Source organism: Zootoca vivipara, chromosome 13, assembly GCF_965207765.1.
Source record: "Zootoca vivipara chromosome 13, rZooViv2.hap1.1, whole genome shotgun sequence".
Classification (NCBI taxonomy): Eukaryota; Metazoa; Chordata; class Lepidosauria; order Squamata; family Lacertidae; genus Zootoca; species Zootoca vivipara.
In genome coordinates this window covers 37525299-37541014 of record NC_142596.1, presented here as the reverse complement: position 1 = coordinate 37541014, position 15716 = coordinate 37525299, and the positions used below count along the sequence as shown (strand labels likewise).

Below are 15716 nucleotides of genomic sequence, written 5' to 3'. Positions count from 1 at the left end.
AAATGATGTCTCCAAAATATTCATATTTTATACACATACAACTCTCTCTCTCTCTCTCTCTCTCACACACACACACACACACACTCCTCAAATCCCAGTAGTTCATGATTTGTGGATTCAAGGTGGATTCGGTGCTCAAAAATTGGGTAAATCCAGCCCTTTTCAGGTATGCAAGTTGGCCTCTATCAAGGAGGTATGGGCAAAATGGCACTATGGCAGGGCTTTCACTGTTTTAGCCCACAGACCAGGGTATACACTTCTCATTCTGCCATTAGTCATCCTGGTGCAGACTGCTGAAGGACTAAGCTATTTTGGTGTGTTTTGCTGTTTTTTTTCCTGATGTTATAATTTATTGTAAATGCCTTGCATTTATAGAAAAAAAGGAAGTGCAATGCCATTTTAATGAAACATACTGCCACTTCCCATACAGCTGAAAACTTCCCTAACGTATTGGTGGTCTTAGGGCAGCCTTGTCAACCTTGTGACCTCCAGATGTTTTGGGTCTGATGTGAGCATGGACCTGATGTAATCCAAAACATTTGGAAACGAGTTGATGAAAACTGTCATAGTGCATGCCTGCCTCCCTCAATTTCAGTCTAACTGCACTTCAGTGCAAAACTTCAAGTGTAGTAAGGAGCCCTTAGAAAAGGGGTGAGGCGCACCATGCTGCCCAGCTTTAATGCAGGGAAGGGAAAACTGTGGCCCTCCAGATCCTGCTAGACTACAACTCCCATCATCCCTGGCAAATGGCTAATGGGAGCAGAGTCTACAGGTTCCCCAGCCTTTGCCGATTTACTCCACCACTACAGGACTGTGGAGCCTGTAGGACTCCTGGTCTGCAACATGCAGTCCACTATAGGGATATGAAGATGCTATGTGTCACACAATAATTTGATACACTGAATCCACGCAGAGTCCCCCTGCTCAAACATTTATTCAAAAACATTTCATTACAGTGGTACCTCGACTTACGAAGACGATCTGTTCCGCGGCCGTCTTCGTAAGTCGAGGTTTTCGGTTGTCGAAGCACGCTGTCGGCGCATGCGCCAACCGCACACGGCGAAACGACTTCCAGGGTTGTCGACTTCGGAAGTCGAAACCTTCAGAAGTCGAAGCGTTCGGATGTCGAGGTATGACTGTACAGTACTTTTATATTCCACCTTTCTTTCAGCATGGAACTTGAGGTGGTGTCCATGGGATCCCCGGCTAGTCTCCCCTCCAGGCACTAACCAGGATGAAGCCTCCTCAGCTTCAGCATGAAAACCATAAATAGGTACATAACCTTAGCGGGTTCCCTCCCCCCTCCCCGATTCTACAAGTTGTTTATGGATAGTACAGTATAGTCTGGTTGTACCAACTGCAGAACCAAACCTAACAGTATGCTCACCATTATCAAAGTCAATGTATTTGGAAATCTTGTGCCAGGTGCGGTAGTAGAAATGCCGAACCTGTTCCTTGTTCTTCACCATGTTTGCTGGCTTGCTTTTCTTCTTATACTTCAGGGCAATATTGTTCTGAATTGCTTCAAAATCTTTTCCGTGCTGAAAAAGCAAATATACCAATACTTTTCTACAGAATGTAAAAATCGGGCAACTAGCCATCTAAATTATTATTCCATTTGCTGCAGATGATTTATCAGAGATGTATGGATTTCACAGTTACAGACACACCCACTTCCGATAGGCAATCTGCAGTAGCTAACGGATTATGAAAGCATTTTTTACATAAGTGTTCAATATACTGGGATCTATACCGGGGTGTGTGTGTGTGTGTGTCACATGCTTTAATGTGCATTGGATATGCTTTAAATGCATGTTGTGGGTCTTCTCTATCATGGACCAATGACCTTTCCCAGAAAAAGCATTTGGAGATACAGACAACACCATAGAAGCATGGGTATAATGTACACAGAAAGACTGGGATTTTGGCTTGAAAGGAGAATAACAGTTTCAAATAACTTGGGGGAAAATGATTCATACTATCTCCAGTAAAAAACACACAACACAGCTAAAAGCTATTTCACTGCCTGGATGTCAATCCTTATGTAGCCATAATAGCACACAAGAGGCTAACAACAGCCTAGGGAAAACTACTAGGTTCATGGAAGATACCCTCACCCACAAAAAACTATCCAATGAGAACTGAATATGCTTTGTCTGCTTTGGGGGAGGGGGGGAATATGGCAAACAGGCTGAGGAATATAATAGAGTACTTTAGAATTCGGCAGGGCTGGAACCCCAAACAGGAGAAGAACCCTTGGCAATATTGAGAGCCCTGCTTGTTTTGACATAGCACTCAAGTATCCAACCTTTGAATGAAACATAGCATCCAGTTTGGCATCCAGTCTTCGAAACACATCACTTGAGGACACCCACCTCATAGAGGCCTTCAAAGAAAGTATTTTTATCCTCGGTGCTCCATGATTCCCACTGACGTCTAACCTTCTTGCCTTCTTCCTTTTCTCCCGCTGATGAACCCAGGTTTCTTGCAGTAGATTTTGAGCTACCAGCTGGGGTGCTGGAAGAGATTCCTGATGAATTGCCAGATGAAGTCCCGCCATTATCTGCACCTGTAGTAAATAAGACCACCACAACACACATTCTCAGTTAAAGGAGACTAAGTTCACCATATAATTCACAAGCAGCACTTTGTAGCACTGCAGAATTAATGAAAAATTGAGTTTCAAAAACTACATTGAGAACTCAATGATTGAAAAGCAAGATAGAGTATAAATCTTTTTTTAAAAAGAATTATTATTTTTACAACTACAGAATTTTTAAGTGTTCAGTTTCATTCTGTTAAAATATATATATAAGGAGGTTGAAATGCATTAAGCCCATTTCTAGCACTCTTTAAGCAACAGACCTTTCTAAAGAGGAAACTCTCATGCATCCTTCCTTTGGGCATGTACAAATCCTCCTACCAGAAAGGTACTTTCTCATCAAAATTTTCAGTTTTGAAAACTACAATGGATGTTGGGGAGGAAAGTGCTAGCAAGTTTCACAGAGCCTTCTCTGTGGTGGAGCCCAGTATGTGGAATGCTCTCCTCTTATGGGCAGGACAATCAGCAACATTTTAGTGCCAAACACCTGTTTACTCATTTTAGGTCTGAAAGGGTGAAAGGCTGCCTGTTTTGTTTTGTTTTTTAAAGCATGTTGTTTTATAGAAAGAGATATTTATAATTTTGCCGTCTCAATGAAGGATGTGTAACAATGTTTTTAAATAATAATAAAAAAAGTAAATGCATGCAATGGCAGATTGGCTATAGGCCCAATGCCACTTCTTTTTGGCATTACTGTGACATGCAAGCTGCATTGAATGTGTCCAAGGAGGGTGGGGCTCTCAAAAGAGTAGACTTGCCCACTTCTGGTAGAAGTCTCCATCTACATGTTACAATGCAGTGGCATCCTAGGGGAACCCACCACTGGACCAGAATTACAGCTTTGGCAGAGAAGTTTCTTCGTCACAAGAGGATGTGACAGGGAATCAAACTGCCTCATTTCCTGCCAGGTGTCTCACAACACTTCTAAGAGGGTGGGTGGGAAGCTAAAATTTCCGCAAGGTAGCTATGCTACACATTCATCAGAAATAACTTTCTCACAAATTGCTCACCAGAGATTCTCAACGAGTGATATCTATGAGCTCTGTACAAAGACTTGCACTTTCTTCAAGCAATGAAGATCATGCCCGTTTTGATGAGTACTAAATTTTTTGAACAGGTTAACATGCTCACCTGGGGCTCATGATTTTCATGAAACTGGTTTTTCCATCAGTTAGAGGGGACATTCTTAGTGGCTAGGCCTAGAGCCGTTACTTTCATAATACAACACTGGTTTCATAATGCAGCACTGACAGGGATGGGGGGGGGGTAGATTTTAAAAGTGCTATATTGAGATATATACCATGCCAGGCCCAACACCTACTGGCATAAAGAACTGGTCCAGCTCGTAAATAATTAGTATCTGGTGCAATCAGTGTTACATCACCACCACATCATTACTTGTGTGTTGGTCTACTGGTGTTTATATCAGCAGTGATTCAGTTTAGTCATTCAAACTGAAAACAACAATGAAAAATGTAGAACATATCACACAGGAAAGAATAGAGCCACACATTAAAAATACACAGGAATCACATTCTATCTTAGTGCAAGAATGCCAAGAGGGAAATGTCATTTTATGTTGAATTGATGAAGTATGATTTGCAAGATATTGGGGGTTGAGGGTGGCGGACAGAGTGAGAGATAAAGCAATGAGGGGAGACTATCAATATAATGAAAGAATTCAGCTGAGTAGAGAGGAGGTTTGAACAAACAGTAGTTAAAACAACTCAAGAACACCTAAAACCTGTGTATCTGAAGAAGTGTGCATGCACACGAAAGCTCATACCAAAATATAAACTTAGTTGGTCTTTAAGGTGCTACTGAAGGAATTTTTTTATTTTGCTTCGACTCAGACCAACACGGCTACCTACCTGTAACCTAAAACCTGGATAGTTTCCAGGGGAAGACGTGTTAAAAATAAGATCTTCTGTCATAACTATCTGACAGTTTCAGTGGGTACTGAAATCTAAGAGCCACAAGACAAACTTGCTTTTTAAAATTTGAAGATAAAGATCAGGTCCCTTTAAAGCAAATGAACATCAGCAACAACAAAGGGACAACAGATATCCTCAAACTTCTGGAAAGAAACTTCCTGGATAATTCCTTTTCTGTTTCTGGAATTAACCATTGCCGCTTGTAAAGCATCTAAGCTTTGCATCTTGCAATTTCTTTTGGGTGGGTAGTGGGTGGGGTGGAGCTGCACATCAAGCTAAAGAGAGGTGAGCAACACTCCCCTCTTTGGCATGCACATGATTACCTTGCTGATTTCTATCAGAATCCTGAAAATTTCCACTTTGGAACAGTGTGTGTGTAAAGCTCACTTAATCTGTAGGTAATCTTGGTTTTAAATGGTCTTAGCAATGAATATGAATACATCTGAGATGACACTGCTTTATACCATTGCGTTCAAAACTATGAAGCAGAAAAGTTATGTACTTCTAAAAGGGTGAGATTTACAATCCACAGACTCAATAGGTACAATTTTCTTTATAAGCCAAGATTGCATCCTATGATTCTGGCCCTAAAGATTTGTAAACATAAAAGGTTAGATTACTGCTAGGATACTTTTGTACAGATGCACCGACTAGCTGCCTTTTAGGGCACTACAAAATCTGTGCCTTCACATGCTACATGTTAGGCACGATGTAGCCTTTGTAACTGACACAGAGAAAGTGGCAAGACAGCTGTACAAAATGTGGCACTAAAACAGAATTCAGCAGCAGTGAAATGCCCCCTGAGAACATGCCCCAAGTGAGTTGTCAGTTATTTTTTTTCACAAAGCAGTACATATTGTGCTTCAAGTCATTCTAAATGTCTGAAATAGCATTCCACAACTACTGCAAAATAAGGCATAAGAACAATTCAGCCAAGGGCTAACCTAGGGGTTGCCAACATGGTGCTCTCCTGATGTTGTTGTGGACTACAACACCCATCATCCATGACCATTGGCCATGCTGGTTGAGTCTGATGGAAGCTGGAGTCCAGCATCTGGAGGATCACAAATTCCTCACCCCTGCTTCACACCAAGATGAGTATCTCTTGCAACTAAGAATCAGAGATGGGAAGTGTTACGATCCAAAACAATTCCTGACCACTGAAAACAGTAAATTATGCCGATAAAAATGTTCACAATTCATGTCCAAAATTTTAAAAGGCACTCGACTATTGGTTCTGAAATATTTATAGAATTTTCCTTTGGGGGGGGGGAGACTGCTGTTATCACACACTGCAGTAATTTTAGCAATACATGTGAACAGAATCTGAGATAAAGGAGTACAAAAAAACTTACTGAAAAGCCATGGCTGACAAGGAGAACAAGTGTATAAAATTTGATCAGCAGGAACTCTGTAAAGACTTAACAGGGATGCAGTTCTCACCCCCATCCCATAGAGCACTGCACATTTTTCTTAATTTAACTCTATTTTATCATAATAGTTGAAACTGAAGGAATGTGCATTAGTAGGTGAATGTGTGTACGTTGATTGAAAAATGGGTGTGGAATTTTTGTGGGCAATGAGTAGAAGTGTATTGAGCAAGTGGAATCCTGATTACATTCTATTCTGTTTTATATATTGTATTACATTATCTCATTTTGAGTTTACTTTGCAATCTGCTTTGCAAATCATTTCTGATGAAAAGCAGAATATAAATACTTGAAATAAAAATACTACTGTAACCTAGCACTTTCTAAAACATAAAATTGGCTATCGAACCTATCAGAGGTTGCTCTAAATATAAATATCACACGAACACATCACTTAAGGGTTGTTCATTACGAAGACAAAATCAAGCTCAAACCAATGGGATATAGCTAGTAACCACTTAAAATTAAACACTAGGTATAATGAGCATGTCGTTAGTTTCTCTCCTGACACCTCTCTTGAACATTCCCAGAAGACATATATATGGATTTCGAAAGGAGCACTCCCTGAAAAACAATGTGAAATTATCTTCCTGAACAATTTGTCTGCTAAATCAACGTAAGAATGGCTTCTAATTTCACTAGAACACAAGGGCAAAGCAAGGATTCTGAAGGACAGCTCTAGTGGACGCCATGCAGTTCTACCTTGCCTGCAACTTGCACTGATGCTGCGAACAAATCCAGAAATAGAGGGAAAACCTGTTTGAGATCTACAAATTGATAACTAAGAAATGGAAATGCATTTTAGAAAAGAAAGGGGCAAGCTGAAGGCAGATAGAAGTGTCCCATGACACTTCAGTAAAACTGCAGGATCTCAATTCATTATTTTTTTGTATTTCTCTCTCAGCTATAACAAAAAAAAATCTGGTGATGTCAGGTGTCCCATAGCTGAAGTAAGCACATATGCTAAATTTTGAAAGCATTCTACAGATCTACCGTATATGCTTAAATTCTGAAAGATAAAATAGTTAACACACACAGTTTCGGCAAGGGAAACTGTTGTGCAAAAATGGGCTTGAACACACACAACTGAAGCACCCTGGATATGCATCCTCATCACAGGCTCATCCTGACTCACATGTGCATTCCCATGAGGGGCCAACTATTGTTGCATGCAGGTAGAATCAGATCAAGCCAAAACAAAGCTCCAAGATATTGAAAGAAAAAGCTACCCAAGTTGGGTTTTTTAAAGAATGCTTACTGATGCTTCATTACGATTGAAAAATGTCCAAAGACTGTTAGGGGCTTTAAAATGCTGCAATTTTGCAGATACAAATAGCTTTACATGGATAAATATAATGTAGGAACTATTAAAACAGGGGCGGCAACCTAAGGCCCATGGGCCACAAGCAGCCCACTGGGGTTGTTTAACAGGCCCACGAGCCGCCCCCGACCGAGCTGCCTGCTTGGCGAGTCCCCACCTGCTGTACTAAACCAGCACGGCAAGGGGACTCGCTTCTGTGGTGCCGGAAATCGCATCTGTGCAGACGCCGGAAATTGCAGGCGCGCGTGTGATCCGGCCCACAATGATCTCTCTGCTGGAGTGAACCGGCCCAGGCGAGGTAAACCTTGCCGACCCCTGTATTAAAACATGCCTGCCTGAGAGTCTAGTTCGTGAATTTCAATGGAAATCACATGCATCAACATCTGCAATATAGAAATTTATGCTTAAAGATTAGCCAATATGTCCGTTTTTACATTTAAGATTCAGAATTCACTAACTCATGGACTCACACACAGAAGGGCAAACAGAGATTTTTGCCACCACTGATGAGGTAAGTTGAAAAGAAGCTTGTCTCTTCAGCAAAAGCAAAACAAGATGCAAACAATGGTTTCCTGTATATCTATGTTTGCTTTCCAGAGCCTATGTGCACAGCTTTCCAAAGGCTGCAAAAACACACAGCATGTGGCAAAGCTCTGCACAAAATACACAGGAACATGGCTGCACTTCTGCAGAAGTGCCATACATTCAATATGGCTTCTGTAGAAATAGGGGTAAAAGTTGCCTAACGCAATTTAAAAAACACTGGAGATGGACCATAGCATAGTGGAAGAGCACAGGATTCCAAGGTTCAATCCCTGACCTCTTCAGTTAGAACAGGGGTAGGCAACCTAAGGCCCGGGGGCCGGATGCGGCCTAATCACCGTCTCAGTCCGGCCTGTGGGTGGTCTGGGAATCAGCATGTTTTTACATGAGTAGAATGTGTCCTTTTATTTAAAATGCATCTCTGGATTATTTGTGGGGCATAGGAATTCGTTCATTTCCCCTCCCCCCCTTCAAAATATACTCCAGCCCCCCACATGGTCTGAGGGACGGTGGACCGACCCACGGCTGAAAAAGGTTGTTGACCCCTGAGTTAGAAGGATCAGGTAGCAGGTGATGTGAAATTCCTCTTTTGTAGATGCTGGGGAAACACTGCCAGTCAGAGTGGACAATACTGGGCTAGTTGGACATCTAACTTCACAGAAGGCAGCTTCCTATGTTCCTAATTATTACTAATAATCAGATCAACTTGCATACTGCTGAATCCTATATGTTTTCATTAAATGTAAACAATAAAATAAAAATTAGATCACCTTCAGATTATCAAAACCTTCTTTTAAAAGAAAATGTCCCAATTCAACAATAGAGTGCCAATGGAGGATAAGCTTGCACACAAACAGATAATGCAAATATGCTATGAGATGCTTATCTAGACACCAATAATATGACTAAGTGTGTCTTTTGTTGTAGATGGGAATTAGCATCTATGTAAGGGGCTACTGGTGCAATTAGCACTGGATTTGGGCTAAAGATTACATGGGGCTGGTGTATGGATGCATATTTAAGAAATAGTGCAAGGGAGAAATACACTAAGCAACCAAAATGGGATTTCTGCACAACGTGATGGAATCATTTTTCCCTTTTACTGGGGTTGCAGTCAAAATGTCTATTTCCCCAATGAATCCACAAGCTTTTGTACTCACTGCCCTGACAGTAAATTAAAACAGAACCATTTGTGTGATGAGAAAATATTGAGATCAATCCTCTGGACTTTGGGAATATGATCTGACATCAGACCTCTCATCAATATTTTCATTAATGACTTCTATAATACATATTGTATGTTGTAAGCCGCCCAGAGTGGCTGGGGAACTCAGCCAGATGGGCGGGGTATAAATAATAAATTATTATTATATTTATATAAGGGTGCTGCAATTCTTATTTAAAAGAAATCTTCCAGCATTTAGATGGTTTACATATGGTAAATAGGCAGCATCTTATGAAATGTGCTTCTGTTCAGCATTATTATTATTGTTCTTCTTCTTGTTGTTGTTATTATTATTAAATAAAAGGTCTCTCAGCATCCAATATATGTTGGGAGGATTTATTTTTAACAGATAAAGCTGCTGATCGATTACCATTTTTGTTTTTTTTGTTTCTTAAAAAAACTTAAATATCTAAATTTTTCCTATAAAGGCAATCTTGATAATAAAATAAATCCTGGGATGCAGGAAGTTCTTTATAATGAAACCTTAGTCCAGGCATAGGTAAATTTGGCCCTCCAGATGTTTTGAGACTACAGTTCCTATCATCACTGTTCCTATTAGCTAGGGATGAGGGGAGTTGTAGTCTCAAAACATCTGGAGGGCTGAGTTTGCCTATGCCTGCCTTAGTACTGGGGATTACCTAAAATGCCTTCCAACCAACCAATACAATAAGGAGTTAGATGGCAATGAATAAGGGCTGTATATCCTCAATAACAAGAATTTGTTCAGCTATCCACCATGCTTAACAAACTCATAAAAGGTTCACTGATCAAGAGCATAAGGCAGCACGGGTTATGATACTTATGCAGCAATGCCAAGCCATGGTCTATTTATCAAACCAGGTGTTGTCCCACAGACAACCAGCAAGCCATGGCTTACTTTGTAAAAGCTTGGTTTGTTTTCAAGATGCTCTTGCCTCATGCCTTTGTGACTTAATTAGTCCTTAAGATAGGAGTGAACAAACCAACCATGGTTAAGGAAGGTCCTGAGTTTGTACATCAAGCAATAGTTACCGGTAAAACAATCAAGGTTTTAAGCTTCAGAATGCAGTTCAATGGAAGTAATCAAAAGCTAGTGAAGCCTCTAGAGAGGGCATGGTTGATCAAACAAACTATGGTTTAACAAACCAATGTTCAATAAACCATGGCTTAGTGTCATACACAACCAAACATGCCCCAGAATTAAATCTTTCAACTCAACTAGTTTCACAAATAATTTTTTGACAAGGGCAATAAATACTACTTAGTTATTTGGTAACAACTGAAATGATAAAAAGCCAAATGCTAGGTACAGTACTCAGGATGGAATCAGGGAGTCAAACCTCTAGTTCAATTCTAATTTAATAGCCCCACCCCAATCAACTGACCATGGCTTTTAAAGCTGACCACAGCTAGTTAAAGCAAAAGCAAAGTCTTGTGGTGCCTTAAAGACTCACAAACTGATTAACAGGTAATCTTTTGTGAACTAGAGTCAAATTGATCAGATGCATCTGCTAAAGTGGACTCTGGTCCACACAAATGTGATATTATAATAAATGTGTGAGTCTTTAAGGCACCACAAGACTTGGTTGTTTTTGCTGCTGCAGCAATGCTACCCCCTCCAGGGATTTTTTTTAAAAAAAATGCCCTATAGTAATAGGCTCCTGGTCCCTTTTCTATGCATATGGGGAATAAACAATACTACAGATTTATCAAGCGAAAAACCTTGGGATACACGAAAGCAGTGGCAGAAACGCAAAGCAAGAACAATCACCCAAGCAAGGCATCAAGGGGACAAAACTGGGAACGGATGCCAAAGGCACCTTCCTCCCCATTGCATGTGTGTTTTAGGAGGGGTGCGAGATCAATACTGTACCTTTTCCTTTTGCTGCTGCTGCAGCAGCACCGGTTGCACTGCTGCTGCTGCTGCCGCCTCCAACTGCGCAGGATGCCTGAGAATCCTTCCTTAACCTCTTGCTCTGAGGTCTGACACTGGACCTGAGGAAATGATGCTGGTCGTTGCTGTGGGCAGGCTGGACGGAGGAGGAGGAGGAGGAGGACGGGGCTTGGGGCAAAGTGGAGGTGGCCAAGAAGGGAGCCCGGTTAGTGTTGCTTTGAGTGATCGCCTCTTCTTCCTTTGTGCTGCTGGTGCTGGGAGCTGCCTCTCCTCCTTCGCCTGCTCCTTCTTCCAGGGACTCTTCTTCACCTGCTCGCTTGCCCAGCTTCCTCAAGCCTTCCTCAGTAGTAGTCGTGCTGGTGTTGCTGTTGCTGCTGCTGCTTTCGCCCAGCTTCACTGTCATCCTATGTGGAGGAAGAGGAGGAAGGGGGGGAGGAGAAGGAGACAGAGACAAAGTGGGGAGGGGGCACAAAGTCAACCAAGAGACCCCTTAAGACGAACAAGGAAAAAAAATACAAAACACCCCGAAGCACAATGCAAACACACAACGCGCAAACACACATAACACACACAGCCTGCCTTCAGAGGGGAGAAGTTTAGCTGCAGAAATTCCTCTCAACATGGCCGCCGTTGTTTGTTACTAAATCCCCTTTCGTTGGCTTGTCCCGACCCAACAACCTGTGCCGGTGGTGGGGAAGCGAGGGGAGGGGGGGAAGGGGGCCAGGAACCCCTCCAAAGGGTAGCCAGCTCCGCCGGGCAGCCCCCTGCCCCCTCGCCGGGAAGGTTGAGGGCGCCTTTGGCAGGGAAAACCACCGAGGCAAACTCGGGCGTTTGGGGGGGAAAGCGTTCGGCAGCCACGGAAAGGAGGAGCCGGGGGGGGGGGGAAGCACCCTCGGCGGCACACGGGGAGAGAGGCCAGCAAAAAGAGAGGGGGGGGGGAAATATGAGAGAGAGAGAGAGAGAGAGAGAGAGAGAGAGAGAGAGAGAGAGAGAGAGAGAGAGAGAGAGAGAGAGAGAGAGAGAGAGAGAGAAAGAAATGTCCCCTAAAAAGTGACTCTCCCCCACCCCATCCTACCCATTGTGTGGGTCTTCTGGGCCAGAGGGGCTCTTCTTTCTCCTCACCATGGAGCCGAGGCGATCAGACCTACTGAGGGGGGAAATTCATATTCCTAGATGCAGCAAGCAGCTTCGCTGCCGCCTCCTCCCTCCCTCCCTCTCTTTCTGTGTGTCTGTGTGTGTGTGTGAGCGAGAGAGCGAGTGTGTGTGTGCGTGTGTGAGTGTCTGCCTCTCTAGGACTGGGACTGGCCAAGGCTTCAAAGATTTCCAACAACTCCCTACACACCCACTTCCCAATTGCTCAGCACCTTTCCGAATCGCCCTTAAATACGGCGACTTTTCTCCTCTCCAAACCAGAAGAGTGGCAGGTTTATTTTCCTTGCCAGGGCAACCCCAACAACTAAAACATTAGCTTGTTGTTTTTAAAAAAACAAAAAAACAAACCAACACAAACCCAAAAGGCACCACTTGCACGCCATTTTTAAAAGTTTTGCATTTGAAAACGTGGGAGTTATTTATTGATTTCACTTCAAACAGCTAAAGAAAGAGCTATGGTTTCTTAAAGACATTCTTTCTCTTTTAGTTTTTGTTGTTGCTGCTTTCTTATAGCATGGGTTTTGGGAATAACCGCAGCTAAACTCAAACCAGATTCAAAACAGTTTCCCCACCCTAAGACATACATGACCAGCCAGTTTGCCCAATAGTCAGAGAGTTTAACAAATGTGCTCAGATGCTACCAACATCTTTATTATTACTTTCACATTACTGAGTTCAGTGTTTACCCAATGCTATGTCAGCATATTCTGCTGTGACCCACAACACATTTTCTGTATTTCACACACAAATGCACATGCAGATTCAGCTAGTGAAAATTGCAAAGGTAAAGCCAAAGCAACTTTCAAAAGAGTAATAATTCAGGAGTACAAGAGAGGACAATAACACTACAAAACTGTGCACACTTACTTGGAAGTAAGTGCCACTGAATTCAATGTGACATACTTATGAGTAAATAGACATAGGATCATGCTGCATTATATAAAATGCAATTTCCTTCCCACAACAGAAATCAAAATTCAAGCACCACCACCAAAAATATAATAACCACCAAAAATAATCCAAGATTTCAGACTAAAAGTGTGGTACTCTTTGAAATGAACATCAGTACAGTATTACACATTTTACAAAGGGAAATGCAGTTGTTTCATAATGGTTTCATTACATATGACTATCAATCACTTCTCTCTGCTTCAACCCCAATCCTAAAACATATATGGAAGTAATCCCCCCCCCAAAAAATATATTCTGTGAAACATATTTGTTAGGAAGCATCAGCTGAAACCCAAGCCTTCAAGTTTACATTCTTGGCACACTTTTAATTGTTTTGTGCTATTCTATGTTGTGTCAGTTTACACACAATTTTTAAAAATCCATAAAATTGAAGGTGAAATTAAAAGTCATCTTTTTTACACACAATAGGTATCCAAATTTCATAAACAAGGCAGGACTAGCCAGAAAGGCAATGACGATCACCTGACATTTGAAAGACTGATTTCCCCCCCCCCCATTATTCTGTGCTACTGAAAGACCAAAGATTTACAGCATTCAGTTCCACACAAGGAATGATTAAATAAATGAACGTCCAACATCCAGGATGAGGGCCCAATTATGTAAAGAGGTTGGATCTTCTAGTCTGTTTGAACGTTACTAACGCCAACATACCCAACCCATTCTCCCGTCCTCTCCCCAAATAGTGTCCAGTGCCTCCTGGCTTTATCCCGAATGCAAAGCATCCTGGTTTTTGTATTCCACCCACATTATTCCCCCTGCTTCCAGTTTCAACTTTAGGTCCCGCGCCACTCCTGTCAAACTGTGTTGATGTAATATTTTTGCAAAGGACAATTAAGCTTCCCAAAGTTCTCAATCATTCCTTGCTAATCCCCAATCGATTTCACTCCCCGTTCTCTTTGGGGCAGAAGTTTAACGTCAATGATTTCTGCCGTCTCCTAAATCGCCGGCCCCCCCCCTCCTCACCGCTCCAGATCCGCCCTAAGGAAACGAATCTCTCCTCTCCAGACCCGCTCTAAGGAAGTGAGCCTTTTACTAATCTCGCTTCCGACAGCCGGGGCTCCGAGCCTACAATCCTATACTGTACACATTTCTCCAGAAGTCAGTCCCACTGCCTTTTACTTTCTAGCTAACACGCGAGTTTAGGATTGCATTTGAAGTCTTCTCGATACACATCCTGGAAAGGGAAGAACCGATCTTCAAGGAATAGCATTTGGGCCCAAGTCCTACCTGCTGCATGGATGCACCGTTGCGACGCCGGTACCACTTCCCTGCAGCCTAAAGGCCGATCTTGAAACGTCCCGCTCCGCTGCCCAAATCTCCCCAGCCCCTTGGATTGTTACTCCCACCCTTACGCCTTTCTCGTACACTGGAGACTGATAAGGTCCCCTTCCGCTTCCTCGTTGCCTCCGCGCTCAGCAAAGGGGCGGGAAGCAAAGGGTTGGGGAAAAGCACCCAACAGGCCCGGCTGAGCGCGCAGACAGCCACGCCCCCACAGACCCCAAACAAATCGCTTCATTGGCCGGACGAAGCTTGTAGGAAGGCGGAGCCTGAGGCTGCGGTGGTAAAGGTGACCAATCGAAGCGCCGCGCGCGGCTGATGACACCGGACCAGAACTGGGCCAATGGCGAGGCGGGAGTTAGGAGGCGAGATTCGAGGGAAGAGCAAGGAGGGCGGGAGAGGGGCAGACGCGTTAGAACCAGACTCTCATTGGCTAGAAGGGAATAGACGCGCGCCGGTCGTAAAGGGGAAGAGCCGTGTCATTTGCTAGCATTTCCATTGGCTAGTTTCCTGTTTGACTGGCAGGTGGTAATGAAATACATAGCCGGTGGGATTTTTATATGGGGAGGCCTGTTGAGTTTTGCAGCATTAACAAAGGGTCTCTTGTAAAGTATTAAAACTGTTCTGCATGGAGTCAACTTTGGTAGATTATTAGAACCTCCTTCATCAGAGGCATGCTCTGCTTAATTGGGGGGCATTTTAAAAGGCAGCAGCTTTATTATGGCATCTTCATGCACCTGGTGAGATTCAGTGTTGTAGTTCAGGAAACCTTAGAACGTAAATAATTGGTTATTCTTGAAGATGCCAACAGATTATTTGCTGATGTAGCTGGAAAACTGTTTTTAAAAAGATGAAATTATCATAGCTATTGCCTTGCAAACCATAGTAACTCCAGCCCGTTGTGAGCCATTCCTGTGGTTTTCTGCTCACTACAGTGTTTTTTCGGATCCGTGGGCGCGTTAAAGGGGTCAGTTTACGCATTCAACATAATTTATTTCCATATTGTATTTATAAAGAGACTCCTAGCGATAAGAATTCATTTGAGTATATCGCTTCAGTCTGCAGGGGTTTTTTTTGTTTTTTTTTTGTGTGTGTGTGTATTTGCAACATAAAAATAAACACCAGTATTGCCTACGCTTCCGGCAGCGCCTCTCTCGCTTTTCATACGGGATTTTTCTATTTATCTGTGGATGGCGGATATTGAACCTAATATATTATGCATGCATGCAAACCATGTGCTCTCCTCTCTCCGAAGCCCCCCGCATTCTTTGCACACATGAAGAGAAAGTGAAAGGGAGGCTCAAGTCTTCTTAGAAGGAATGCCATGTTTTTTACACGAAGGGAGCTTTTTAAACCACCAGGAACTTAAACTACTTACAAGTACAC

General features: G+C 42.7%; 1 protein-coding gene across 3 annotated transcripts in view; it reads right to left on the bottom strand.

The window, feature by feature from the left end:
* CRAMP1 (cramped chromatin regulator 1) overlaps positions 1-14437 on the bottom strand; it is a 42925-nt gene extending 28488 nt beyond the window's left edge. The window contains exons 1-5 of one of the 3 annotated variants that reach the window (XM_088657350.1): positions 14280-14437; positions 12004-12075; positions 10908-11332; positions 2376-2569; positions 1388-1541 (exon numbers count right to left, since the gene is read on the bottom strand). In XM_088657350.1, the coding sequence (XP_088513476.1) occupies positions 1388-1541; positions 2376-2569; positions 10908-11332; positions 12004-12053 (823 nt within the window). In that variant the 5' untranslated portion in view covers positions 12054-12075; positions 14280-14437. Of the gene's footprint in view, positions 1-1387; positions 1542-2375; positions 2570-10907; positions 11333-12003; positions 12168-14279 lie in introns of those variants that run through there. The other 2 variants (XM_035131089.3, XM_035131090.3) reach the window with 2 other exon arrangements.
* Positions 14438-15716: the final 1279 nt, after the last annotated feature.